Source organism: Drosophila montana, unplaced genomic scaffold, assembly GCF_035044405.1.
Source record: "Drosophila montana isolate Dmon_TW-CO22-7 unplaced genomic scaffold, ASM3504440v1 contig_3833_1, whole genome shotgun sequence".
NCBI classification, from domain to species: Eukaryota; Metazoa; Arthropoda; class Insecta; order Diptera; family Drosophilidae; genus Drosophila; species Drosophila montana.
Genome location: NW_026998704.1, coordinates 590,382 through 615,031, shown reverse-complemented (window position 1 = coordinate 615,031; position 24,650 = coordinate 590,382). Strand labels below are relative to the sequence as shown.

General features: G+C 39.6%; 3 protein-coding genes across 7 annotated transcripts in view; all 3 read right to left on the bottom strand.

Moving 5' to 3' along the window:
- Window positions 1-27: 27 nt before the first annotated feature.
- Window positions 28-8,496, bottom strand: Orai (orai). 2 transcript variants are annotated; one of them, XM_064695621.1, is made up of 3 exons: window positions 7,967-8,496; window positions 2,600-2,746; window positions 28-1,017 (listed from the first exon to the last, which is right to left on the bottom strand). In XM_064695621.1, exons 1-3 carry the CDS (start codon window positions 8,420-8,422, stop codon window positions 484-486), a joined length of 1,137 nt encoding a protein of 378 aa, XP_064551691.1. In that variant the 5' UTR covers window positions 8,423-8,496; the 3' UTR covers window positions 28-483. The 2 variants fall into 2 exon arrangements, with proteins under 2 accessions (XP_064551691.1, XP_064551690.1); XM_064695620.1 differs by lacking the exon at window positions 7,967-8,496 and adding an exon at window positions 2,819-4,146.
- A 3,697-nt stretch (window positions 8,497-12,193) lies between these two features.
- Window positions 12,194-13,756, bottom strand: olf186-M (Ki-ras-induced actin-interacting protein-IP3R-interacting domain olf186-M). The gene has a single exon (XM_064695887.1). It carries the CDS (start codon window positions 13,423-13,425, stop codon window positions 12,544-12,546), a length of 882 nt encoding a protein of 293 aa, XP_064551957.1. The 5' UTR covers window positions 13,426-13,756; the 3' UTR covers window positions 12,194-12,543.
- Window positions 13,757-19,788: 6,032 nt separating this feature from the next.
- The window catches only part of grh (grainy head), a 54,795-nt gene continuing 49,933 nt past the window's right edge, over window positions 19,789-24,650 (bottom strand). For 3 of the 4 annotated variants that reach the window (XM_064695851.1, XM_064695852.1, XM_064695854.1), the window contains 5 exons: window positions 24,043-24,222; window positions 23,842-23,966; window positions 23,557-23,752; window positions 22,485-22,549; window positions 19,789-22,161 (listed from right to left, as the gene is read on the bottom strand). In XM_064695851.1, the coding sequence (XP_064551921.1) occupies window positions 22,035-22,161; window positions 22,485-22,549; window positions 23,557-23,752; window positions 23,842-23,966; window positions 24,043-24,222 (693 nt within the window). In that variant the 3' untranslated portion in view covers window positions 19,789-22,034. The remainder of the gene's footprint in view (window positions 22,162-22,484; window positions 22,550-23,556; window positions 23,753-23,841; window positions 23,967-24,042; window positions 24,223-24,650) is intronic. The other variant, XM_064695853.1, reaches the window with a different exon arrangement.

Sequence of the window (24,650 nt, the reverse complement as noted above, 5' to 3'; positions counted from 1 at the left end):
AGGGGGGGGTTGCTTATACAAAACGTGTTTAGTTGTTGGTTTTTGTTTAGTTGGGGTTTCTTGTCTGTTGTCTAGAAAAAGAAGACCTTTAATTAAGTAAATGTTATGTGTATAAATTAGGAGCGAGCTAGCGCTTAGACATAGGCCTGCCAATAGAGGCTTATATATAGACTGGATCCCATGCGCGGATCGTACAAATACTTTCTATATATATATATATATCTACATGTATGTATGTAACGTATGTAAAGTAGAAAAAATAAAATAAAATATAATATTGCCTTATGCGTATCACAATTTGCATTAGCTACAAATTCACAATTCTGAACAATTGATGTAGTCTAAAGTATTTCCTCTGCTTCCTCCTTTCCGACCGAAAGGGGGCAAAAATATGTCTTTTAGCTTTTACAAAAGTTTTTTGTTATCATTTTTCTTTTTCTTTTTTTGTTGAGGGGAAGCATTTTTGATTGGTTTGGCCTGCTGCTAAACAATGTCGCCGGAGGCGCCGTAGTTGAAGCCATTGTTGCGGGCGTTGTTCACCTCGAGATGATCCTGCTCCATTTGCTCCTTGAGCAGCTCCAGCTCCCGTATGCCCGACACGGTCACCTCGTACTTGTGCGTCACCAGCGATCGATAGAAGTGCACGGCAAAGGCCAGAAAGATGATCATCACGGGTATAAGGACGACCACAGCTGACCAGGCGGCCGTTGTGCTCAGATCATAGAACTTCACCCAGCAGAGTATCGCGATCTCGACGAGAAAGAGTATCAGGCCCAGCACTGTTGAGAATGCCCAGGCCGTCTCGATGTACCAATGGAGACGCTCGTGCGGCGACTCGTGCACCAAGGCGATGCTGTGCAGATTGCAGACCGTCTCGATGTTGGGCAGAATGCAGGTGCTGATCATCAGGGCCAGCATGTGAACGGCCACCAGCAAGGTGGTGCAGATGGCGAAGGCCACCAGCATGCCGGGCGGTACGTCCGTATCCTTGTCCAGCTGCACCTCCACCATGGCCACCTGCCAGCGAGAGAGAGAGAGGGAGAGAGCGAGAAGGAAAGTTGATGAGTAAGGCGAGAGGTAGAGACAGGGAGAGAGAGAGAGAGATCACAGGTGATCCCGCCGCCCCTTTATTATGTATTTAATTTATATTATTAGCCAATTCATGTGTTCACAATTTGGCAACAGATTCGGTCGCGAATCTACATAAATTTTATATATACATATTACACATTCAATATTCATATACATATGTATATATATAAATATATGTAAATGCGACCAATTTATGCGATTATCCTCGCCTGTCTGCCCTCTATTTCATTGTGGTATGCAAGTATTTATTTGCCAGGTCTCAAGTATGCCACTATCAAATACCCTGTAAAACCTTTTTTGGGTGTTCTTTTTAAAGATCTCTTGGAAATGTTTTAAATGTGATTAAATGTCAACTGCATAACGATATACCCTGTATTCAAGTTTTGCAAGGGTTGACTAATTTACAAGCTTCAAGGACTGTAATATATAGATCTTTCCCAGTTTGAGTTCTTTTCAAGCTAAAGCTCATATATAGTTATTTACTCAGGATCGTACACAGTTCCGTATATCATATTTTGACTTAAAAACTTTTCTAGAAGGAAACAACAAAACTAGATTAACATATTCTGGTCTGGCACCCAGATAATGCTGATTAAAATATATACTATAGACCCGCAAATGACCTGCACAGCCAATGAATACCCTATTTATAGAAAATTATAATATGTATGAATATATGTTTATATAAAATATATTATAATTTATACCCTTTTTATAGATTATTATAATATATTTAGTTATGAAATATCGAGTGCAATATGTTAAGGGCGCACTCTTTGAACCCCATTAAATATTCTTGATCAGTATTCAAAGCTGAGCATTCAATGTTATATAATTCAATATTTCATATATTCAATATATATATAAATATATCTGTTTCAATACTAAAAAAAAACATGTTTCTAAGTCAACTTTATGAAACTTGTCATAGGTCAGATGATAGATAGATGCCAATATCTAAGAGAACTATGATAAAAGATTAATAAAAGGAAATCTATTTATGATTTTCATTAAAATATTACTATGAGATTCGAAATTCGAAATAATTATAGGTTTTTCTTGGCTTGCTTCCTTAAAAAAGGCCTTGAAATTTACTTTTATAAGAAAAACATATTAAATATTATTAATATACATATGTATTTAAATATATATATACCTATATTTTAGGCTGATAAAGGGCAACAAATTGGCACCAGGAAGATTCGGTGAATAAAATTTGCCGCTTATAAAGATTTGGGCATACTTTTCGTCTATTTAAATAATTCATGTGTAGTTGTTCATACCCGTCTAGTTAGTTTCTTGTGTACAGGGTAGGCAAAAGGGCAATTGCGCCATTATTTTAATTAAAGACCATGGCATTAATTGTAGAAACAAACTAATTTTGATTTTTATTAAAAACAAATTGGGTAACAAAACGAGTTTTTCGCATAAGAATCGCATAACAAATGAACTGGTTCAATGTTCAATAGAACTGCAGACAGAGAAAATGAACAAGAAATGAACTCACCATTGCGAAGCCGGATAACAGGGCGGACGTCTTGCTGGAGGCCTTCAGCTTGGCTCGGCTGAGCTGGAGCTTGCGCCAGGAGAGGTAGGTGGGCGAGTGAAGATCTTCGCCGGACTGCGACATGCTGTTGCGTCCAATTCGCCGTGGCTGAAAACGAGAGAATTTATGCTCTTGATATGTGCGCAATTGATATGGGTATGCACTGGACGAGGACTGTACTATGGAAGAGGCTGGCCCTGCAAAATGCGGCAGCGGAGGCGGAGGCGAAGGTTGGGACGATAGCTGCGCGTTGAAGCGACGCGAGCTCGCGTGCGGCGAATTCGAATGCAAATTGCTGTAGTTGAGATAACGCGTCGAATCAAGGTAGCTGCTCGGCCCCGAGTGGGTGTAACGACTGAGATTGTTGACGCTCTGCGTCTGCTGCGCCTGCTGCTGCTGCTGATGCTGCTGATGTTGTTGCTGTTGCTGCTGCTGCTGATGCTGGTTGCTCAGTCTGAGCGGTCGACACGAGTCGCACATGCTGTAGTCGCCATGGCAGTGGTGGCTGGTAGCAGCGGTCGCCGTTGCAGCCGCCGTGTAAGCATCCACACTGGCCGCCAGCCTGGCCGTTGCATGCAGCGCACTGGCCAGCGCAAAGCGTCTGTTCGCCGTTGCAGCGGGCATTGGGCAGCGACCAGATGCGGCCAATGGCAATGCCAGCGGCTGTGTGCCATTCTCTCTCTCTGCTTCCTGGGTTAACGGTGTGTCTAGCGTCTCGCTGCTCTCAGTGCGCTCAGTCGATGTCGGTACGCTGCCATCAAACGAGCTCTGCTGGTGGTTGAGCAGCAGACTGCTGTGGCTGAGATTTGTGCGAGCATAGCGTAGGTTTGAGTACATGCTTTTCAAATGGAGAGGCAGCAGCTGTTCGCTCTCTGCACGCTGCACCGGATCACGCGAACGCCTTCGCTCACGCTCACGCCCTCGCTCTTTATCCTGTTGTTGCTCTTGCAGCGGCAGCTGAAGCTTTTGGCGACGCGGCGGTTTAAGCGGCACCTCGTCGTAGTCGGAACGCATGTGCAGTTATTTTGGTTCGTTGCTAGCGGCACTCTCTCTCTGTTACGCTATCTCTGTTTCTCATTTGATATGTGCATGTGTTGATCGGCCTATGCACGCATCACACACACATACGCGTGTACGTGTATATAAAACGAATATTTTGGAAATTAAAACAGTTTTTATCGAAAGCTAAACAACAAACACTTCTGAGCCGCCTGACAGCGCTTAAGAGAGTGTGTTCAGCAGCCGAAGAGAGCGAAGTCTGGAAATGTTTGATTCCTTTTGATTAGCTCTCGCTTTGAGCTGCTCTCGTGTCAATGTGAAAGCTCGTTTCAGCTGGTTGGCTCTGCAGCTGTGTCTATTATTCTTGCTGACGACGATGCTGATAGCGTTTTGTTGTTCTTATAATTAATTAATTATGGTGTTTGCACCGTGTGCTCAGCGCACATGAGAATTGATCAGCAACTACACGCACACACAAACACACTCGCACCTGTGTCTTTTTTTCTACTTGGCTTAATTGTCAGTTTGTTGGCAAATTTTTGATGTTTTTTTTTTGTGTTTTTTGTTTTTTCTTGCGTTTGCCGCCTTTCTCTATTTTGTTCTTTTGTGTGTGTGGGTTATTTAAATATTTACTTTTTATTTATAAACATTTTATAGCATATAAAATTGCAAAATACATGTGTCAATAAAACACAATTTAGCACGTACGTATTTTTATTCGAGTACATTCAAAACGTACGAAGCGATGCCATAAAACGATAACCGATGCCGCACTTGCGATACTTTAATGGAGACGCGATTTAGGCGTTTTACCGTTTAGCGTTTATCCGTTTTAGTTTTGTTTTTCAATTGTTTATTTGCTTTTTATCGTTTTATTTATTTTACGCTCAAATATTCATTAATCACGAACACGGGGACAAGTTCAGGGCGAGCAGCGCGCGACACGACAATAAATTGAATAGTAATTTGGCTCTGTTCGAAGCATTCAATTAATTTCTTTTCGCATTTTGCATTTCGTTTTGCCTTCCTTTCCCAGCCGTTGCGTCGCTCAGTCTTAATGCGTGGCTCTCTCTCTCTCTCTCTCGCTTGCTTGATTGCTCTCTTTCTATTTGCTCGCTCTCTTTTGCTGTCTGTTCCTTGGCAGACATGCGAGCCGGGTGGTGAGTGGTGGGTGGGTGGTGCGAACGCGCGGCAACGATGTCTAGTTAACAACTAACTGATACGGCGACGACGGCGATGCCGTTGATGATGCGGCGACGTTGACGATGGTTGCTGAACTGTCGACGGCGGCGCGCGTGATATTCAAATTCGACAATCAATTCGGCGGCGACAGCGACGACGGCTGCGGCCTGCGACGACAAAAACAACAACAACAATATAACAATAGACAATCGAATTACAAATGCTATTTGAATTAAAAACCGAACAGAAGGAAACTAAAACATTGCTAGGCAGAGGGAGCGGGCCGGGGGGGGCGGGGCCTGGGGGTGTGTGTAAAGAAAATGAAAAAAAAAAAACAACAACTAAAACACATAGACAGCAATGAAAGGAAAGATAGAGATAGCGCATGGCAGAGGTAGCAGGAGAGAGCTACACGCCGATCTTACTCTCACTCTCTCTCTCTCTCTGTCGCTCTTTGGCAATCAATCAGAGCATTTTTTCTACCTGTCGCGCATCCGTTGATCATCAATGGGGAAATCAAATGATGAGCATTTGGCATCGCGACTTGACCCTGAACTATGCTGTGATTGAGCAATTGATTGGTCACTGATTCAATTAAAACATGGACATTGGCTCTGCTTGACCCCCCAATAAAGCAGAGCAGAGCAGAGGCAGCAGCTGTTGCAGAGCAAAGTCGGGCCAAGGTCTGACTTTATTGGAATACTTCATTGCAATTGACATTACGATTGGAATTGGAACACCAATTAACATGACATTCATCACGGCGAAAACCATCAAGGCAAAATGAGTAGTCGTTTCGCCGAGACAGAGCAAGCCCTCGTTGAGCTTAAAGGGATATTCATCACGGCGAAAACCATCAAGGCAAGAAGAAGAGCGAGCAACCCGTTTCGCCGAGCCAGTGTAAGCTTTCGTCCCTACATTTTCTAGCCATGTTCACGCAGAGCTTATAGGAAATATTGAAAATGGAGCATCAATTGACATGAAATTTATCACGGCGAAAACCATCAAGGCAAGAAGAAGAGCACCCGCTTCGCCAAGGCAAAGCAAACCCTCGTCTCTTTATTTGCTAGGGAATAATGGAATTGGAATATTTGGAATTTCTACACTAACTTCCAGCCTAGCAATCCCTTAGCCCTCGCAATCCCTTAGATCGATTGATTCTCGGTCTTAAATATTATTACAAAGGACATGTTTGTCCAGGATTATATTCAGGATTATGGAGGAGCTCCAATGAATTGTACTTAGTTATTTTCGCTCTTGCACTCATTAACCTGGCATTGGGTTCAATATGTGCATCAGATTATATAGTACTGAATTGAATAATAGGGAACAACAATAATGTGCCCGGGTCTGAACCTGTTATCTCACAATATAAAATCTGTGTGTAAACAAAAAGTGTCTTGATTTTCCAATTAATACAAAGCGAATACACTTTAATCAAAACTACAGTATTTACTCGATAAATTTAACATTCAAAAGTTAGTATTATATATTAAAATTTACATTTTTTTGCATTTACCGACTTGAAATTATTTTACTCATATTACTTTGCTATTAAATCCTTTTTGAATTCAGTTCAGGAACTAGAAAATTTAAACATTTTTGACTTTCATGTTTTTTTTTGAAAATCCTTTAAGTAAAGTATTAAAAACTTGTTATGCATTTATGAAAGAATTACTTAACAAGAATTCAGAGCTTTTAGCAAATCGAAATTATAATTTCCAATTGGAATTCCAGATTATGGAGTTCTAGAGTTAAATGTCAAGTGGTAAGTGTGACCAACGGATATTTTGAATAATTGGACAACCTTGTTCCATAAACTCAGCCTAGAAATTGATATTACATATTCTCAAGTAGATCACAATTTAAATTTATGCTATTCGGTCAAAATATATTATGCAAATATGTAAATGAAAGCAAAAGCTTGAATAAGACATTGAAAATGTAAATTAAATAGATTTTATAATAGTAAAAAAATTGTTAACGGCATATAAACACGATTTTGATGTTGAGAATGGGGAATAAATCCATATTTCGAACGGTAAATGGGAGAAAGCTTGAATAAAAAATACTTTGCCCAACAACGCCGGGCAATATTTGTTAGAATATTAAATGCCTTATCGCTTTTTAAAAGAGAATCGTGAATTGAGTCTCACCGCATTTCAGTTGCCTTTTAAAGCAAATTAATATAAAAAAAATACACGCATAACTAATTATTATTATGCACACATACACATACACATGCACACATACATGTGCATATGTGTTTATTCCAATAGGGAGTGGGCTTTGCAAAGACCCTAATTTTAATTTATTATCGTATGTTAACAACTGATAAAGCTTGCGGGTGTAGGGAAAATTTCAATTGAAGAGCGAGCAATAAAAAACAAATCAAAACAAACAAGTTGCAATTCCAGCAAACCTGACTGCGCAATACTCTGTTCCCAATGTGATTAATGTTGGCAAAATGTTAAGCTTGTTGGTTGAATGCGGACAAGCGTTAATTAAATATCAAATTTGTTTATTTTGCTTATTAAACTGCCGGAGATATCGACGATAGCTTTAAAACTGATCGGGTCGGAGACGTCGCCTTCTATGCGTTACAAATTTCACGAAAAGAGTATAATACCCTCCACAATTGTATACATATTTAGTTAAATAAATAACTAATCGAAATTAAATATATTTTTATATTGAAGTAAGCATAAAATCATTCACACTAACCAAACTAATATACCCGCTTTTAAGCCTATGCGAAGAAACTAAGAAGCAAACTCCGTTCCATGACGTCAGCAGCGAGATCAAAGTGTATAAAAAAGGCTTCGTTCAATATTTCTTAGCAGGTACATACACGCACACAGACACACTAACACAATTTCATTCAGACGCACACACACACAGAGAGAGAGCGCATGTGCGATCTGGTTCGACTTGAAACGGAGGCCAAGTTTAAAGTTTAGACTGGAGATTTGCCCGTGAACCGCGCGTCGAATTTCTTGTTGTTGATTTGACACGGTTTGAGTGAGAGAGAGAGAGAGAGGGTTATAAAGAGAAAGCGCGCGACAGAGACGGATAGAGTGTGAGTGTGAGCGGGTGTTGGGATTTTTTGTTAAATGTTCATGAATTGAATTTGTTGTTGAGACTTACCTTTGATAGATTTTGACTGGAAGCAGGCAGCTGCGGTGCCGAGTTGCAAATACTGGAACGTTTAAAGCTGGTGTTGTGATTGTTGTTGTTGCCGTTATTGCTGCTGCTGCCCGAGCTGCTGGCAATATTGTTGTTGTTGTTGTTGTTGTTACTGTAGAAATTATGATTATGAAATGGCTGCAGTTGAAGCAGCTGATGCTGATGCTGTTGTTGCTGCTGGCCAGTGGCAATGGTTGTGGCGGCTGCTACCGCTGCGGCGAAAACGTGCTGAAAATGCTGAGCGTTGGCTGACGTGGAAATATCACTGCCAATTGGCTGCACAAGGGTGCTCAGATTTAAGTTGCCGGCGGTGGCGGAGCGTTGTGTGGGACTGAGGGATTTGATCGTGGACGGCGTCTGGCTGGTTGTTGCGTCTAGGCCATTGCCGGCAGAGCTGGCTGTTGTCCACACAGACATCTTGTGCGAGAAGCAGCGAATTTCCTTAACTGGGCATCCATTTTGCACGAATTCCAATACAAAGCAACAGCAGAACACAAAAAAAAAAAAACCAAGTATAAGGAGAGACACACAAAAGACAGCGACACGTAGGCGCGACAATGAACAAATACAAAAACGTTTAAGTACGACGTGTGTGTAAGTACAAATTAAAATTAAAAACAGTTGCACAGTTTAAGTAAAATTACATATTAAATATATATTTAAAATTGATTTGTGTGTGTAGTCTACATATTAAGCGAAAATGTTGTGCGAATGCGGAACAACAAAAACAGACTGACGCTACGGCTGCTGTTATCGATAACAACAGACGCTGTTAGCTCGCATGAGCTGTTAACTCACACAGCTGAGCTAACAGCGCACTGCTATGTGCGTTAACATTTTAATGGTAACCACAGCTGGCAACGCTGGCAACCCGGCGCGCCATATTTGAATTTCCCTTTATTTTTTTTGGTTAAGTGTTAAAACAAACATGTTTGAGTCCTTGTTTAATATGCTTGTTTGCTTTAATGCAAATGCTAGGAAAATGCAAAAGAAAATGCGCCAAATAACAGCATGCCATTGGGCACATTAATCAAAACGCCCACGCTAATTAAATATAAGTTTTCATTGCAAATAACTGAAAATCCGCTGGCTGTGACACACATTTTAATTTGCAATTCTTATTGTTGCTGTTTGCTGATTGTTTTTCACACATTTCGCTTTGATTTTTGCGCATTCTCTTTTTGTTTTGCTCAGTTGCCTTTGCTCGCTTCCGGCGTGGGCGTTTTATTTTTGTCAAGTTGCCGCTGGCTATAACCAATGTATCTGCATATGCGCATGCATAAGTATCTGCAGCTGTAGCCGTTGCTGTATCTGTATCTGAATCTTTATCTATGCAACACCTTCACGCGCCTTGAACTTGCCAGCTTCGTCAGCCTCGAGCCACTTGCCTCAAAAGAAAAATATGCAAATCTCTTTATGTAGATAGACAAATATCTGCCTCTCTCTCTCTCGCCCTCTTTCTGTGAATTAATTTGGCAAATAGATTCAGCTAGAGATACTTTTGTTGCCAAGCCCAGGTCATGTGCCTTTTTAGGCCAATATCTATGCAACTTTTTTCATTATTTGTTATAAAACGCAAATTGGTTCAATAGATTTTGCGCCGCCTTTCAAGGTGTTACGAAAATAATAATACGCGATGTCTTATCGCGGGCCCTATCAGCGGCTCGTTATGACGTTTTGTTTGTTTTCAAATACCACGACAAATGAAAAATGGAGGGAGGAGGAAAGTAGAAAATAAGTCAAATAAAGTTCAAATAGTCATCTACATATGGCGCATGCCTAATGCCAATTGCATTCGCTGTGAACGTGATGAGGATCGGCAAACGGGAACCGGGGAAAGGGAACAGGGGACAGGGAACAGGGAATCAGAAACCAGAAACCAGAAACGGGGCCCACGTGTTGGCCCAACAATTAAAGCCAATTAAAATCAATAAATTGTCTCAAGTACAGTTTTTGTGTTGGCCCTCAAAGCTGCGCCAGCTGCCAAAACTTCAAGCTGCGATTTTTTTTTTGTTTCTGATTAGCTTTGTGTGCGCCAAAAGTCGCCAAGTCACGGGCTAATAATAAACCTTTTTACTCAGAAAATTCACTTACGATAACACAGCAAAAATAACAACTAGATATGCCACACAACAGTTGGAGGTCTTTGAAAGATTGTATGTAAATGTGTTTGTTTATTTAAATGCCCTGTAACTTTTAAAAATAGGTTACAAGGGTATAATCACGTTATGCAATCGCATGCAACAGGCAGGTGAGAAATCTTTTAATGGGCATAAGATGTTCGGCTCGAAAGCTAGCGACCCACACAATCTAAGGCTTAAAAGCTTCAAAACTGTTTTACTACCTATTAAAAAGCTCGCCATTTAACATTTTAGTTTGCCTTTGTACTTGCATTTAATACTCTTCTATGCAATTCTCAATGACATTTTAAATATCAGTTTGATTGTATTTAATGCTCTTCTATTCGATTTTCATTGCTCTTAATTAAAGCACATGCATTCGAAGAAAAACGCCAGTTTAACATTCAGTTTGTCATGTATAGCATTTACTTCATCAATTTCAATTTTCTATTTTTTAAATTTCAGTTTGCTTTTATGCCATTTAATGATCTTTTATGCGATTTTCATTGCTGTCATAGTTTTAAAACTTCGAAAAAATCTAATTTGATTTAATATTTATATACATTTATTAATAAATGCATCCTTAATAATTAAATGCATTTCTTATATAGAAAGAACAGTCTCTCTGACATAGCTATTATGCCTTGTTTGCCCTTACCTGTCCTATTTATTTAACTGTATTTATACTTTCTCCTCTATTCCTTCTTTTCTCTTTTCATTTTCACATGCTTTTAATATAACATTTTTCTTTCAGTCGCGCTGAGAGAAAATCGTGCAATTTGAGGCCTTACATGAATTAATGAAAATCGCATAGAAAGGCGATGTTAAAGTTGTTCCTTCCCTTCCCTTCTCTCTCTCTTTGCCTTGAATTCATGAAAATCGCATAGAAAGGCGATGTTAAAGTCGTTCACTCTTTTCCTCTCTCTCTCTATCACTCTATCTCTCTCCTTCCTCTCTTTCTCTCCCTCTCTTTCCCTCGCTCTCTTTTTTTACCTCTCTCTTTTCTTTAAACATGCCCAGGCAATTTGTAGTATTCTAAAGGGTATCATCTAGTCAGCCATTCCCTCCTTACGTTTTCTATGTACTTCTATCGCAAATGAATTTGTTTGCCGCTTTCATATAGTTTTTGTTGACGTTTTGTCTGACTTATGACGTCTGTTGCAAAATATATAAAAAAAGAGAAGAAAAAAATGTAAAAACCTAATCAATAAAAGAATACGATAAATAACTAAAGCTGCAGATGGAAAGGAAAATAAATAAAAAATAGGTAAATGTAACAACAGTTTAGAGAAGTCTATTTACTCTTGAACTAGAGACAGTTTCTTGACATGCTTTTGAAATCTACGACAAATATTTAAACAGATATTCGATCTATTTGAACAGAATTTTTAAAGTAACGCTAACATCTATGTTCATACAAAGTCGTGCTTCTTACTTCTGTTTTGCATTCAAGAACGTTTAAGAGTATGAAATTGGCGAGAAATAAAAACTTTCGAGAAAATAAACGGTAAAGGGAGCCAATTAGAGCGCAAATTGTCCACACAAAACGTTTAAGAATGTGACGCAAATATAAAATGAAAAAAAATCGAAGCACTAAGAAGAATTTAATGCCCACGAAAGCTCAAACACAGAGAAAGTATTGCGTACGCTTGCATATAAAACGTTTAAGAATGCGACACAAAGTGGAAGGGAAAGAAGAATACGTAAGCACGAGCGAGATTGTGTTATGTACTCGCAGGCACAAAACAGTTAAGAATGCGACACAAAGAAGAGAAAGAAGAGTTGGTAAAACGTAAGGGCGGAAGAAAAACCTACGTCATACGTAAGGGCAAGCGAGATAACGTCATGTATATGCAGCTACAAAACAGTTAAGAATGCGACACAAAGAAGAAGAGAAAGAATAGTTGAAAATACTTACGTAATACGTAAGGGCAGACGAGATAATGTTACGTATATACGCAGGCACAAAACATTTACGAATGCGACACAAAGAAGAAGCAGCGAACAACGTTGAGCGAAATAATTTATAAATCGAGTTATATGAAAATAAATAAAACAAATAAATAAATAAATTTACATTTTAAAATGCAATTGTGTTTTTAATGCTTATAATCAAGAGCTTAAAATGCTAAAAATAAAACCAGAATCGGTAGGCACAACAATAGACAAAGCTAAGTACGCGGCATTAACTAAAAGCTAATGGACAAGATAAACATCACATGACAATACAAAATAAAAAGCCCCACAAATGTGTAAATACCCGCTCGCGGGGCTGTCTAACAAATTAACTTAAGTTAGGGTTCACAATTTTAGATATATACTAACTAGATGGGAATGGGAATAGTAATTCGATTGGGAATGGGAATTCGATTGGGAATGGGAATGGGAATACTCCAGCTTTATTTTTTTGTTTTCCGATCAGCGTATCGTGTGCTCAATGTGACCCATGGACTGTTTGCGCTGATTGTTGACCTCGAAGCGTTCCATGATCTTGGCGACAATCGACGAGGGCGGCTGATCGGAGCTGGAGGTCAGACCGCGATAGCCGAGCGCGCTCGAATCGGCCAGGGAGCTGGCCAATTGCAAACGCTTGACGAAGGCCTCCGTATCGATGCCCGGCACCTTGGAGGGCTTGAGGAAGCGCTTCGGTATGCGCGACAGCATGTCCTCGGTGCCGACGGGCCCGAAGCCCAGATTGATGAGTATCGCCTCCGGATCCGGTTTGCGCGACTCCAGCAAACTGTCCACGCTCGAATACCGGCTCGAGTCCGACTGCATCGAGACGGAGCTGTCCCGCAGCAACAAACTGCTGAAGCGATGCTGGCGCACCGCCTGCGGACTGAGCTCCGGCGCCGTGCTGCACGAGTCGAAGGACTCCTCGTGCCGCAGGCAGCGCCCGGTGCGTCCATTCTGCGAGCTGCTGCTGCCGCTGCTGCTGCCGCTGCTGCTGCCGCTGCTGCACGAGACGTGCCGCACATGTGGCTCAAAGTGTTTGCAGCCGGGCAGCCGTGGCATGATCTGCGGCGGCTCGGCTGCATCCGGTTCGGCGTCCTCCTCCAGATCTGCCGCATAGGCGCACTCGCATTCCGTGTCGTCCACGATGACCGACTGCTGGCGCTGCAGCTTGCGGCGCTTGCGCAGCGGCTTGTTGGGCGGAAAGTGCGCCATGGAGCTGGCGGCGATGCTCTGCGGCAGGTTGTCGCTGCTGCCCGCGTGCGGCTTGTGGACGGCCGACGCAGGCGACGCCTCCGACCCCAAAGCGGGGCCCTCAAAGTTGCTGCAGCTGTGCGAGCGTTCCATTGTGCACAGGTGTGCACAGGTGTGTGTTCAGGTGTGTGTACAGGTGTGTACAGGTGTGTGTTGTCGACTTTAAGTCACGGCTGCTTGAATTACGTGCGCGCTAGGCTAAGCTAGGCTATGCTCATATTTGGTAAGGGGTAAAAACCGACACGCTTCCGAGCTGGCGCTCAAGATCGAGATCGAGATCGAGATCAGGTTTGTGTTCGATGACGAAACAGTAGCTGGAAAAGGCCTCGAATCTGGCTCCGTCTGTGTCTCTGGCCTTGTCTCTGGCTTTGTCTCTGGCTTTGTCTTTGGCACTCTCGCTGTCTCTTATGGTCTCTAGAGCTGGCTCTGCCTCTGGCAACTTCTCTGCTTGTCTTTGGGTCTGTCTCTGGCAATTTCTCTGGCTTCGGATCCTTATCTTACGCTGGCTCTGCCTCTGGCAACTCTTCTGGCAGCTTCTGTGTTCTCTGGTTCTCTCCTCTCTCTCTCTTTCTCTGACAGTCTCTGTCTCCGGCACTTGCTCTGGTTACCTCTGGCTCTGGCACTTGCTGCTTATCTCTCGCTGTCTTTGTCTAGGGACCTGGCTCTGCCTCCGGCGTCTTCTCTAGTTGTCTCTCGTTTTATCTCTAGCGATGGCTTATCCACAGCTTTTATCCCTGGCTCCTTCTCTGCCTTTTGGTTATGTTTCTGACACCTTGACAGGCTTCGGCTGGCACTAGATCCTGGCTCTGGCGATGGTTCTCCTTATCTGGTTCTCTCTAGTTCTCTCCCTCTCTCTCTCTCTCTGACACTCTTTGCCGCTGGCTCTGCCTATGGCTTCTTCTCTGGCTCTGGTTCTGTCTCTGGCAGCTTCTCTGGTTATCTCTGCCTCTGGCTCCTTCTTTGGCGCTGGCTTTGCCTTTGGCTCTGCCTCTGGCTTTGTCTCTACTCTCTAGGTCTGTCTCTGTCTCTAGCTCCTTCTCGGCTTGTCCCTGGCTTTGTCTGCGTCTCCTCTTCTCTGGCCCTGAGCTGCAGTCTCTGGCCAAGACGATTTGTGTGCGCGTATTTAATTTATTTTATTTATTTGTATTGATATTTGTTTAATTCGATGTCTGTTTTGCTGCATCAACAACGATTACGACAATAATTTCAGTTATTTGCCTTCCTTTTTTTTTTTGTTATTTATGCGCTGCTTGTTCTCTGGTTTTTTTTTATTTATTTATTTTTTGTTTTTTGTTTTCTTGTGAAAAAAAAACACACACACAAAACGTGTTTCGCGCCGTTCCACCTTTTTAGTCGTTTATTTTTTGTTTTGTTGTTTGGCTTTTTTTTTTTGTTGCTTCTCTCTTTTGTCGCTCGGTTCTATTGAACGTTAATCAGCCGCTGAGCACTTCTGACCCCGGATTCGATCGGGCGGGCAGCACTTGACATTGATATGCGAAGACGGAATTCAGACGGAATTTGTGCAATTGAATACAAAAGAAAAAAATGGGAAATGGCAATTTTCGTCAATTGTCTGGCAAGAGTTGAGTCCGGCTGGCACAGCTTTAGTTAATTACATTTATATTATGATTATTATTTATTTACTTTTTTGCATTAAGTACACAAATTAATTATAGACTTTAGCTCTCTTTCGCTCTCTCTACCGCACGCAAAGCTGAACCGCACGGCGCAAACTGATCTTCAAAACTGAAACTGAAATCACGAAACGGCAGGCGACCAACCAACCGCAAGGCACGCGAAGCCGCTGCCAAAGCTCGCGGAGAGTTTGTAGAGATTGCGCGCGTGGAAGAGCGGAAGAGTGGAAGAGTGACTCTCCAACTGTGTGTGTGCGCGCGCGTGCGTGTGTGTGTGTGTGTGTGTGTTTGTGTTTGTGTGAGCTGAGAGCACAAATTGGAAATTATTTTGCGCGCATTCAACAATTTTCTCGAGCACGACGCGAATCTATAAAAACTTTTGATTAAAAGCACAACGTTTTGCGGTTAACTTCGCGCCTCCTCCCCCCTTTTACCACCCCTCAGCCCACCTCCAAAACGTCTTGTGCGCACAGGCGCCGTCAGAAGGGGACTAAAACTACTTTTTGCGCCTTTCGCTCGCTTTTATGTTTTTCAAATATAGATAAAAAAAATATTTTAATTATCCATATCTAAATTTGTGTCGCATTTTAAAGATAGCTCTGAGTACATTTTATGACCTAATAAGTGCTTTTGCCTGCTAAATATTAATATATGGCATTTAACGAGCGGGTCGCCGTTAAAAAGCATTATCTCCGAACGTGGACTGAGTGAGGTTTTTAAAGGGCCGCCATTAAACGGCAAGAGCTGTGGGCAAAACCCGCCATAAAAGCATGACAAATAAACATGTTCCACTGTGGTGCGAGAGTGCAGCGAAAAAGCTAACGGATCGAAGCTTTTGCGCAGCTGATCGCGTGTCAAGCTTTAACGGTAAGCGGGGCGAGCTTTAAATGCAATGCCGATATGTCAATGGCTAGGAATTCTACAAAACAAAAAATTAACATTATGTTAAGAGAGTCGACTTTTAAATGCCCTTACGTATATTCATGGGAGTTTTATGATTGAATAAATATATTTAATAAATTTTAATATTTATATTCGAAGTCTATATCTCAAGCGCTTTTTACTTTCTTTGCAAGAGAATATTGTATGTTTGAGCGTAAATTGATAAACTCATGGCCAATAACAACAACAACAACGTAAACAACATCAACAATAACGTTGTTTAAAGGCTTTGTTAACAGTTCACAAAGAGATGTTGTAAGAGTCTCAGCCGCAATATTGATTACTCGAACCCATTTGGAAATGTGTGCCAAGATAAAAGCAAAAGTCAATTTACACAAGTCATCAAAAAATTTGGCTCTTGGTATCTTTCGCTGAAATACTAACAACAAAAAATCGTGAAGCCATAAATTTGTATATGATCCATTCCACAATTTGCCATCAGCCCCAACCCAAACAAATACAACCCCATTTAACCCGACAAACATTTAATAAATAAGCGGAATCATTTTTAGAAAGGAAATAAGAACGACTAATAAATACCCTGGCCGGCATATGACAAATGTGAAGAATAAAGTAACGCTCACAATTGCAGATTTGGAAAACAGAATATGTAAAATATTAAATATATTAAAAAACAAACTCAGTGTTCGAAGAAAACTGGATAAGATATATAAAGATATCAGGCTTTATATAGAATATATATATGTAGTAAAAGTCAGGTTTAATTAAAATTTTCCTATTTTCTTTCCTATACCAGCTATATGTTATGTAATATCCGATTTTTATAGGATTATGCTTATAGGTTAGGAATATACCGAAATTTGTCGAGAAATCTTGAGAAACAAAATAATACTAGAACTTAATTTTCGAAAGTTCGTTCTATAGCAGCTATAAACTTTACGATATAATGCTCCGATCCGACTGGAACTGCCTTCTACAGAAAGGCGAACTTTTCATAGAAATATACAGACTGACATGGGTATATCGTCTCGCCTGCTCATACTGATCGAGAATATATATAGCTTATGGTGTCAAATATGTGTCATAGTATCATGATCGAATATATATAGAGATAATATATATAGTTTAGGGGATCAGATATGTCTTCTTCATGCTGATCGAGAATATATATAGTTTATGGCGTCGGAGATATCTTCTTCTGATTGTTACACATTTCATGTCAAAATTATAATTACTTTTAGAAGAGTATAAAAGCAAAAACTATCATAATTAAGTTAAATAATCAGCTGGCCTCTGGCAAGAATTCCAGTTAAATAATCAATAGGAGGGGGGAGAGGGGAGGGAAAAGCATTTAAAATAAGGCCTAAAACAGCTGGAGGGAAGTGTAATGAGAGAGAGAGAGAGAGAGAGAGAGAGCGAGAGAAAACAGGTGATAAAGGTCGTCCAGCCCGGCGGATATTCCAAAATGCAGTCGAGACTCGCGCCAGCATGATTTGAACTTTGTTTCCTTCCAAGCATGCATTAATATACTATATATATATACATATATATTCTATATGTACTCATATATAGAAAATTGGATGCTCAGCAGCTTACGTTGAAGTTAATTATAAATGTTGATAAATGATAAACAGATTGCATTTACACATGCATCGTCATTTTAATCTCAGAAATTAACAATTAATGCTCTAACTAATTGCAAAATAAAAATATATAGAAAGAAAAAAAAACAAATTAAATTGTGGCATTTTTATTCACACGGTTATGAAAGATTATTATATATGCATATGTATGCATGCATATATGTACATATACATATATATATATATATTATAACTCACGAACTGGACACTTGCATCCCAACTGTGCCCCTAGCACAATAACAGTTATTACCCGCCTCTGATAAAATACTTGAAAAATTACAACAACAAAAAAAACAACGAAGAGCAAATATCATCAGAGGGAGTCGAGTCTGTGGTTCGCGTGCCGTCGCACGGAATTGTTCATCAGGAACGGGAATTTCGAACTGGAACCGTTTCTATTCGAACCATGTGCTGGCGGCTCGCGCCCTTTTAATTGAATTTAATTGCTTTCGAATTAAAGCTGTAAACATTTGCAATACAGAGTATTTAAGAGGGTCATGCACAACGTGCAGATATCCTGTAATAGATGTATCTCTGTTAGTTGGTTCGTATGAACTTTTCGAAGTTTGCACTAGGATATTTTACAACACTATTCAAGTTTAAGAACAAAAAATATAAACGAAAGAAATACCAGATGAAATTTCATTTTTCTCACAACTATTCAAATAACAGCTGCATATCTAATTCTACCTCCTTAACCCCTTCTCTTTTAGGTATTAACAAGTCTGTAACTTCTACTAACATTCTATTCAACTCGATTTGTGGAATTTCAGTATGTAATATTTTAGAATTAATTTATGTGAATTAATCATCCGTCTTTCATACGCCCCGTATGGCATATGCCACATTTGATATATGTGTGCCTACATAATTAATTTGCTGGCCTCAAGTCTTTTGGTTTCCGAGTTCGATTGATTCGACGCTAACACACATAAGCACAACTTTAAAATGCCCTTTAAGCGTCTGTGATATTTACAGAGTATAGAAATGAAAGTACTTTATACAAGGAAGTGCAACAGTTTTTAATAAATTATATTAAATATTACTCAAATTCTTACCTGTTGCAGATGCTTTGGAATAATGTTTAGGAATAAGAAAACAATTCAATTAGCTTGCATTTGGTTATGCGTGAAACCGTTATCAAGACGTTCGTTAGGTAAATTTTTGTATAACGGCGTCTGCAACTGTTGTCGCTTTCTAAGCCAATCGAAATTCCAGAGCTTGCAAATGCAGGGCAAAGACAAAGACAGAGACAGCTAACGAAGAGCGCGACAGCGACAGCGACTGCGACTGCGACCACTATAACTGTAAATCACAACCGGCGCGATGCACACGCAGCAGCGAACTGAGTAGTGAAAAATGGTGAATGGCTTTTCACTTGGCTTCTATTGTTATGTCTTCAAGCGTTTATCTGTGGCGCGTAATCAGCTTTTGTCATCCGCGCTGACATTAGAGATCATCTGGGATCTTATCTTATGCACACACACACACACACACACACACGCACTCGCATTAACTGTCACAAAATTCAGGCCTTGTATGCTTAGAATTTGCTGTAAGTGTGCAAATCTGTTGACACACTATTTTTTTCGTTTTATATTTTGTGCAAATTGTAATTAACTGTAACTGTAAAATGTCGGGACAATAAGCGACAGCAACAACACCGCCAAAAAGAAAAACTAATACTGAACTGCCAAAAGCCAAGCAGACGACGACGACGCATTCGTTTCAAAGTTGTTTGCATGCGGCGCAATCTGTTAAAGAGCGTGAAGAGAGCGAGAATGAGAGATTCGAGCAACAGTTGCAGCCAGGCAAGCAGGCAGGCAGGCTGGCAGCGCTGTTGCCATAGCAACGTGTCGCAGAGTGGATAGCGCACTCGCCAACAATTTGATGCATGCTAGTTAAGCGCCTAATTAAGTGGGCGCTCCTCTGCATAGCATGTGGGCGAACAGGTGCATACATGCAGCTTTCTCCGGCATATGCTACGGGTCTGGCAACACTCACACAGCTAGCAGCCATAGTTATGCTAGGCGAGAGTGCAAACGATGCATGCTGTGCGCTCTGCTGTTCGCACACTGTTAACATGCTGTTATGCACACTGGAATAACAGGGGCAGCGCTGCCAGCGCAGCCTCGCGCCATTTTTGAACATTGAATTTCCGGTTGATATCTCTGTTAAATGATTAAACTAAAAAGTATTTGCGATAAGTGGCAGATAAGGTTTCTAAACATTTATGTAGACTCTTAAATGATATAATGTGAGCAAATATACACAGATCGTTTACTTTTTGTTCTTTATTTAAATTTTGTGTATTCATTATGATAATATTGTACAATTTGTTCATTTTTGTTTTGTTTTGTTGTGTTTTGAAAATTTTCTCAAGCTCACATACATACACAAATCGCATGAGTTTCACTTGCGCTCAGTTTTCAGTTTCAGTTTTACTTTTACTATTTTTCGCGGAATCGTTTCCAACAGGTAACAAAAAATAAATTATTGGCTTTTTAAATATATATATATATAGATATATATCTCGATATATGTATACAACATATATGTATATATATGTATATACATATGTATTTTATATAGAAAGAGCATAAAACTTATTAGCTACAACTAAACATACAGATTTATAACATGTCGGCAAGATATTCGATTCTCATTTCATTTGTAGATACTCTTCTTCCGTTATTCTCATTTATATATTATTATTATTATTTGTATCATATTTATATATCTTGAATTATTACGTTTAGAGTTTAGACTAAAACTAAAAACAAATTGTGATGTACAACACCGAAGATGACGAAAATTGTTAAGAAAAGGGAGGGACATTAACTTTAAAGAGCATAAGGTTGATCAGTGAGTGTCTGTGTGTAGGTGTGTGTGTGTGTGTGTGTGTAGGTGTGTGTGTGTGTCGGTGTATTCGTTAAAAATAATAAACAAATTATAATATAATATTGAGCATTGAACGTGATGCGGAGTATTCGTGGGAAGAAGAAAACAAAAGTTTTGAAGCAAAAGCTCTTAAGTTAATTGTAATTTTTGTTTAAACAATTGTTAATTAAATTAAGTAAGCTGTTAACTATGGCAAACAAAGATTGTAAACGCACAATGTCATATATGTATGTATATGCTGCATAAAATTTAAATTATTCTTTTATGTTTATGTTCATTACGATATATATGATATATGTATGTGTATATAGTATTATTATTATTATTATTATTATTATTGTTCTCACTTCGTATTTTGTTGCTGCCTTTGTAGTTTATTTATATTTTTGTTTTGAATCAACTTCGTTGCGTTGATTATTTTTGTAGATTTTTCTTGTTTTACAACAAATGCACACAATTTCTTTTCTTTTTTTTGTTCCGTTTTTGTTTAGTTTAAGTTTTTTTTTTGTTTTTGTTTTTGTTTTGTTTTTTTGATTGCCTTAACTTGGACTTAATTAAGATTTTTATCAACATGTTTTATTGCAGAGCGACTTATATATGTAAAAGTTAATTACTTTAAAGTGTGTTCTTTTTCACAATTTTTTTGTTTTTGTTTTTTTTTTTCGTTTTGTTCTAGGCATTGGAAGCAAACATATGGACAAAATCTGTCGTATTTTTAAATGTTTTTGTTTGTTTTTGTTTTTGTTTTAGCAGAGATCCTAATTATTTTTAAGCATATAATTCAACATCATACAAAATATATATATATATATAATTATATAGCCACAAGTAACAAAGGGTTGTAAGTAATTAGGCAGGATTGTGGATAGTTCCAGGGGCATAGAACAAACGATTTGTTATTTTTATTTATTTACGAATTCATTTTACAAAAAAATTATTTCGATTTCAACAATACGAAATGCTTAAGACAAGGTTCATATAGAGTACACTAGTAAATAGGGTTAATTTTGAAAAGGAATTTTGAAAAGGAATTTTGGACAGAATTTTGTATATGTATCTGGAATTGGACCTAGGGTCTATAGAGTCTAGCGTTGAGCAAGAGGCGAACTTACGTTCTACTGGACAGACATTTTGCACTCTATTCTTGTTGTCTTAACATAAGTAATATATATATATATGCATATATATATATATATATAGATATATATGTTTTTATAAATACATAAAGATGATATTTTCACTTAATTAGAGCATTTTTTTGTTTTCGTTTTTCTTTCATATATATTAACATAGCGAGAGTAGAAATTTGTTAAAAAATTTATGTAATCTCATTGTTACTAAAGTAGCTAACACAAAAACAATTACAACTAAATATTGTATTGTTCGATTCCGAATATATTGTTCAGTTTTACACACATATATATATATATATTTATATTATATATTCATAATTATGTATTCATATCGAGCGCTTAGCCTAGCTTAAGGTTTATTTTGAAAAAATGGCTTATTGAAACAACTTTTGTTAGCAAAATTGTGTCCACATTTTGTGTGTGTTTCTCTCTGTTGAGGGGAATTAGGCGGAGGGGGGGGGGGGTGGTGTGGTTTTTGAGAGCAAGTACTACTGATTGGGCAGCTCTGTGAGCGTCACATCGTACAGATCGTCCTCGATCTGTTGCACTTCCAGCAAGAAAATGTCCTCGTTGCAGTAGAAGGATATCATGTCATCATCAATTTTCGCCGTAATCCTGCAAGAGATTGGACATATACATATATAGATATATAAACGAAGTGTTACAATGGCTTATAGTTCGGATCAGTAGTCGGTTTTCTTTATAAAGCACCCAGGCCAGTTGAGCATTAGTTAGTTTTAGGCTACGGGATGAGTGTTGAGTGAAACTTTTTGTATTGATAATTTTATTTTTTAAATATAAATGATGTATATAGCCAAGGTGCAGGTGTGTGTGTGTGTTGGTGTGGTGTGTGTGTGTGTTGAGTGTGTTGCGTGTGTTGCGTGTGTGCGTGTGTGCGTGTGTGTGTGTATAGCACTTGACACAGCTGCCTTACTTACCCCTTCTTATTTGTGCGATAAATGTTATTTATGCTCGTTGTTGAGATTTTGTATTTGTTTTCAATCTGCAATTGAGAAACGAGAGAAATATGATGTTTTGTCTGTTGTGTTTTGCACGAGTAGCGAGTAACGAGAGTAACGAGAGTAGCGAGTAACGAGTAACGAGAGAGAGCGAGACAGCGAGACAGCGAGAGCGAGAGCGTGGATCAAGATCAAGAAAAACTAACTAGAAAACTAAAATATTTCTCTTATAACTCTTGTTTGTGTGCTTGTGATTTTGTTCATTTTGAAAAACTTTGCAGTTTTCTCGTTGGTTTCAAAATTTTTGATCAGCCAATATTTGATATAGTTCGATTTTGCCCCAGTAAAATAAATAAGAACTGTTGCCTGTGCCGTTTTTTGTGTTGGGTTAAGTGTAGTTATATTATGGATAGATATACACATGTATATATATATATATATATATGTGTATATACATATATATATATGTATTTAATTTGATTTATTTAATTGAACGTTTCAGCTACTGATGTGTGTTTTGGTTTGATGAGGTTTTTATAGCTGGTTTTATGTGACATTGGTTACGACGCTGCAATTAGTTTCAACTACAAGAAACGTTCCTTGATTTAATATATATCTAGTATATTTATTTTGTTTTCGTTTAAGATGAATTACGATTGATATGAAGTTGGGTTTTATATATATATATATATATATATATAGTATATATAGATGCTTTAGTTGAGTTTATGCATTAACTTTGGTCAGTTATTTATTTTTAGAGCACCTCATTCTTCAGCTTTGAACATTTTGGGTTGAGAATTTCTTTTGATTTTTATTTTATTTCATTTTTTTTTTTCGATATTTTTTCTGATTTAACCAATTAGACCAAAATGAACAAAATTACAGACGTTAGAGTTTTGGGTATTTACTTTTGTATATAAATATATTTGATTTGTTTTTTGTTGTTTTTTTTAGACTGATTCGTGAATTTTGTTTTGGGTTGTATTACGTTTTGGATAGGGGTCACATGCTGGGTCAGCTGCCGCTTTCGCTCAGCCCCAAGACTTACCGCATTCAGCAGGCCAATTGTGGTCGGCGGCACCACGTGCAGCGGCGTATAGACCTCCTCGTTCTCCTGCCGCACGTACAGCATGACGCGCTCCGTGGTCGGCGGCGTCATCCGGCCACGCTTCATTGGCGGCCCAAAGTCGGACATCGGCGTGCTGGTTAGCATGCTCTGATCCAGGATATGATCCTTTTTGTCACTGATAAAAAGGATATTATTCGTTAGTCATGTTCGTGGGCAGCTGTAGCTGCGCGTCCTTTTGCAAAAAGGTGGACGATTTTTACTCACGTCTGCATGTCGGGCGGAAAATGATTGTGAAATTTGAGCGTGGGCGTGGCCACCTTCTGGCCGTGCAGCAAGAAAGGCGAGGCGCCCTTCAACTCCGGCGAGTCAGTCTCATGGCCATAGAAGCTCTGTTCGAGTGAGAGAGAGAGAGGAGAGGAGAGGTGAGTGGGGGATTGAGTAAGATTTGTGACAGGTTGTCGTTACCTTCTCCATGTCTTCGGCGGGCGAGAAGAGCACGGGCGGCTTGGCCAGATCCTGCATGCCATAGAACTCGGAACGATCTGTGACTGGATGATAGAGCTCGTCCAGCTTCTTGCGTCCGGTGGCTGTCATTTTGCGCTTGGCCGCGCGGCGCTCCTCATCGCGCGTCTTGCGCTCGGCGCCCTGTTCGGAGCGAGAAGAGAGAGGGGGAGAGAGGGATAAGTTAAGCTGGGTCGTTTTGGGCGCTTACGCAAGCTGCTCGCCAGGTGTGTGCCACACAGCATGTGTGTGTCTGTGTGTGTGTGTGTGTGTGTGTAATTAGCAATCAATCAAAATGCATGGGATGCACATATTTTGTTTATTGCCTTTTTTTTTTTTACCTCTCTTATATAGAAATTAATTAAATTCGCGCATGTGCTGCAAGTGGCATAAGCCTGCCTGCCACAGCCTGTGGCAGACAACACTCAACTGCAACAAGCTGCCAGTTGCCAGTTGCTGCCACAAACAAGTTTTGTGTGTGCCACCAACGCGGCACCGTTAGGGTCACAGCCCAAAAGCAACAACAACAAGCAACAACGACTCGAAAATAGGCATGATTACTTCTTTTTCTT